Below are 4512 nucleotides of genomic sequence, written 5' to 3'. Positions count from 1 at the left end.
TATTCTATTTAAATTGCTTACTTAAAAACAGTATTGTTAAAACATTCTTTGATAATATTTTTCTTTAGTGGTGAAGTATTTTGAAAAAGTTTTGTTTTAATGTTCTAGTAACTGCCTTTGTGTATATGTGTAAAATTCAAAACAAGCATTAATAAATATGTTCTCTTTCATCAGAGGTTTCATGGTGGTGTTTTTAACACAGTCATTCCTTTTGATATAAGTACTAACTGTTTAAATGATTGTTTACTTGATGTGTGTTTGTTGATATATATTTTCTAGGAAGCACAAGCATATGCTGAAGAAAATGGTCTCCTTTTTATGGAGACTTCTGCGAAGACAGCTATGAATGTAAATGATATATTTTTGGCTATAGGTAAGATGAAATAGAACTATTTAATTTTCTAAGTTATGCAGTTGTTATTTTGAAAATATTTCTACTTTTGTTAATGTTCTTTGAATTTGGGCAATGAAGTTAAGAGGGAAAACTGCTGTGCATTTTTTGGTAAAAATGAAATTCACTAAGGTTAAAATTTATTGGCTTGTGGAAAGATGATGTTCTATACTTACAAAATTTCCATTATATTTTATAATGTCTAATTTTGCACTTTTCATTTAGTTGCACTTTATAACAAGTTTTATCAAACAGTTAAAATTAATATCTTTAGTACAAACTAAATATCAAACAATTGTTATTGTTGTAATTAATACCACACAGCACATATTTATGTTGTATATCATAAAATCATAGTAGTATGCTATGAGCATATAGATTTTTAAAAATATAAACATCTAGTTCATAACTATACTGTAACCAGATTCAAAACTGTAATTACAGTTTTAAAAATATCATTGGGTGTTGTGCTTTAAACTGCTTTGTAACCTACTTTGGAGTGTAGGAAGTTGAAAGCTGTTGATGTCACATTACTGAGTTGACCCAGATCAAAGGATTAAGTAAAGTTTTGATTATTTGCAATAAAAGGCAAACAGATCATCAAACTTGGGTTCTATTTCAGAACAAAATACATGAAAACATTCATAAGAATTCAGCTCATTTTTATAACTGGTAGGAAGTAAATCCTTGTATGTATACTCTTATATATGAATTTTCTTGTACACTATAAAGCTGCTTAAGTTTTAAACTGTCCACTGCTTGTGGTATTAGCCAAATAAGCAAATTTTTATGACTGCAATTAAACATGTGTAGTGGTATAAATAAAAATGAGGAACAATAACTTCTAGCAATAGTTTGGGAAGTTTTAAACCAGTTAGGGCCTCATACCAAATTGTAACAGGCTATTTAAGTAATTGTGACTCCCCTGAATAGTAACTATAAAAATATGGTTTATCATTTACAACACTGAGGGAGTTCATTAATGTTCCAATGGAATGAAGTATTTTGTCGCAGAGTTTTTTGATGATTTGTTTGAAAATACCATTTAACTGAAAAGAAATTATTTAGAAATAATTTTTATACATTTTTGGAGTTGTTTTTTTTTCCAAGATTAAGCAGTACTCTTTTTAAATTTTATACAGCTAAGAAGTTACCTAAAAATGAACAGTTGGCTAGTGGTTTACCTGGGCATGGAAGACGAGGGGTGGATTTGAGTGAAAACCAACAACAAACCAGCAGTGGATGTTGCAAGTGATGAAAAGTATTGTATTATTCCAGACATGAATTTCCCTTTCTTGCATTTGGCCCTGATGTAATGTATATTGGAAAATTGTGTATATACATTTTCCATCTTTAAAAAAAGTTGTGGCTCTGAAATAAAAAAAAGATGACCACACCATTAGTACTCTGTAGGCATAAGCTAAAACAGAAAAGGTTAATTGTAATGTATTATTTCATATTAAAAGAAAACATGTAAAATATAAAATCTTCACTAGCAATCAACATCTATTAAGAAAATGGGAGAAAATCTTTTATAAGTTATAAATTATGGAAAAAAAATTAATCTGATTTATGAAATGTTGTTTGGTTTTGTTTGGTATATAATTTCATTTTTATTTTCTCACATTTGGTTTTCTTTTGTTGTTGTTGTTGAGATAAATGTATCATAGCCCATCTTAAATATTCAGCTTATGTATCGTATTTCATGAATAAAAGAAGTAAAGAAAAGTTATGATAGGTTAAAAGATTGTATCAATACTTGTCTGATATATTCTTTGCTGTATATATATATATATATGGTAAATAGGAACATGATAGAGACATTTGAAGCATAATCATACTTTGCTGTATTATCTCAAAAAAATGTAAAAGTTATAGGAAGATTATATTTATAAGTTTATGACATTCATCAGGATAATTCACATAAAATAACTTTCAAATCATGCATAAACAATAAAAGTGTGTTGCTGGCCTTGTGCTTTAATGGATGACAGCTTACTTGCATATTAGTATTATTGTCTTTGTATATGTATATACACAAAGGATCCTTTAATAGATTTAAAAATACTAATTATTTTAGATTTCTGATGGGTTGATATGTGCGATACACCCATGTATACACGTACATTCAAGAAACTAAAAGGTTCTGTTTAATTTTGACAGCTTTATCCATTGACTGGTGATAAGCTACAATTAAAAACTTAATATTTGACAGAAGACAAGAATAGTTGCATTATTATTCTTGGTATTCAAGGAATGTTAAAAAGCTAATGTTCTGTAATCACAATTCAGTTTATATCAAACAATGTTTAGTCCTTTTAAAACTATTTTGATAATATTTCATAGTTATGCAAAATAATCAAGCCAATTATATGTTTTAAAGTTCTAGTTTGTAAAGTATCTGTGACTGGAATGAAAGTACATAGTATAAGGTTTTTATGTATGTGTGTGTGTGTGTATTATAATATAAGGATAATAATTCTGATAAATAGGTCTTTTTACAATTATATAGTTTAATTTGTCAGTGTCATTCACTAAAAAAAGTAACTCTTCTTTATGTATCTAAAAAACCATCATTATAAAGGGATGCAAAATCTTCTTTCAACCAAAAATATTGTAGAAACATAACTGCATATATACATGCAACTTATCATTTTGTAAGCATAGTTCCATATCTTAATTTAAAAATGCTTTTATTTCCTAAAAAATTGATTTTTTATGTTTATTTTTTTCAGCATACAGTAAAAAAAACTTGCTTTTGTGTATTTTATGTCAGTTTTTTAGAAAGTGTACTTGATTAGAGATGTGTGTGTTTATACACACACAGCTAGCCATGAAATTAGTATTTTAACTGCATGATTTGTAATTTTAGACAAAATCTAGATCTCAGTTAATGAATTAAATATACAATTCTTTCGAAACATGTTATGTACAACACTGCAATATAGTTTGTGTTTTTTTACATGATCAAAACTTGAAAATCATTATTTGGTGTTATGAAGTCTTGGAACATTTTGATAATCAAAACACTTCATTTACTGTTTGTTTGTTTTGTATGACTTATGACAAAATAACATTATTGGTGTAAAGGTGGAACTTAAAGAATATACAATGTTAATTTTGAAATTAATGAAAATGAAAATTGTTCAAGTATCTGAGACTAGTGTTTTATTTCTCTGTAGGTTTGTAAAAATAAAATTCATTTTTTAGCTGAAGGTCAAATAGAAGTGCACTGTCAATATTATTAAGAATAATACTAGGAATAACTGTTCATGTGTTTGAATATGACACATACATTATTTTCCATTCAACACTCTTTTGGACATGGTTTACAAAATTTATGTAAATAAGAATTTTTGTTTTCATATATGATTATTTAAAACTAGCAAATTAAATGATGCGTCTTTAAATACATAACCATACTTTTATATTTTTGAGTTTCCTTGTTCTGCACAGACAATAAGAATAGAATGATTTTGATTGTAAAATATTTTGGGTGTTAAATGCAGTAAAAGCAAGAAAAAACCACATGTAATTGTAAGTCCTGTTAATAGTAAACATGGGCTTGTGTTCCAGCAACAGTGTTTTGTATCTAACTAAAATTATGCAAGTTTGATTAAAAGTATAGATATTGTATTCTTCATAGATATTGTATTCCCATACTTTGTTAATTTTGAAATGGGAAATGTGTGAGTAACTTTATTGTATTCAATAACATAAAATCAATATATTTTGTGTACTTGTTTCTTAACATTCCCTGAACTAATACCAATGATTACAAATTACTGTTGTAGGACTATTACTCTTTCATCTTCAGTTGAAAGCTCACAGTAAACTTAATACTGATGATGATATAAACACATTTTCATAGAATTGTGATATTAAAAAACATTATTAAAGTAATTTAACAATTAGAATCTGTATATTGATTAAATATAATCTTTAAAATGAAATGGCGTGAGTCTCATTGAGGATTGAAATAGTTTTTCTGTTAATTAACAAACCTACATGTTTATTGGTTCCTAAAGAAAGTATTGTAAAAGCTAGTGGTTATAAAGAAATGTCATGTATTTGTCTTTGTAGTAAGTGAAGTAAAATAAAAGTGTTTTTTTCAACAAAAA

At 26.9% G+C, this 4512-nt stretch overlaps 1 protein-coding gene across 1 annotated transcript; it reads left to right on the top strand.

Moving 5' to 3' along the window:
- The first annotated feature begins 217 nt into the window (after positions 1-217).
- On the top strand, positions 218-4512 carry LOC143251240 (ras-related protein Rab-5C-like). Its single transcript, XM_076502687.1, has 2 exons — positions 218-373; positions 1534-4512. The coding sequence occupies exons 1-2, from the start codon at positions 319-321 to the stop codon at positions 1644-1646; spliced, it is 168 nt and encodes a 55-aa protein (XP_076358802.1). The 5' UTR covers positions 218-318; the 3' UTR covers positions 1647-4512.

Source organism: Tachypleus tridentatus, chromosome 5, assembly GCF_004210375.1.
Source record: "Tachypleus tridentatus isolate NWPU-2018 chromosome 5, ASM421037v1, whole genome shotgun sequence".
Lineage (NCBI taxonomy): Eukaryota > Metazoa > Arthropoda > Merostomata > Xiphosura > Limulidae > Tachypleus > Tachypleus tridentatus.
Note: the sequence above shows the minus strand (reverse complement) of the source record. Positions and strands in the feature narration are given on the sequence as shown.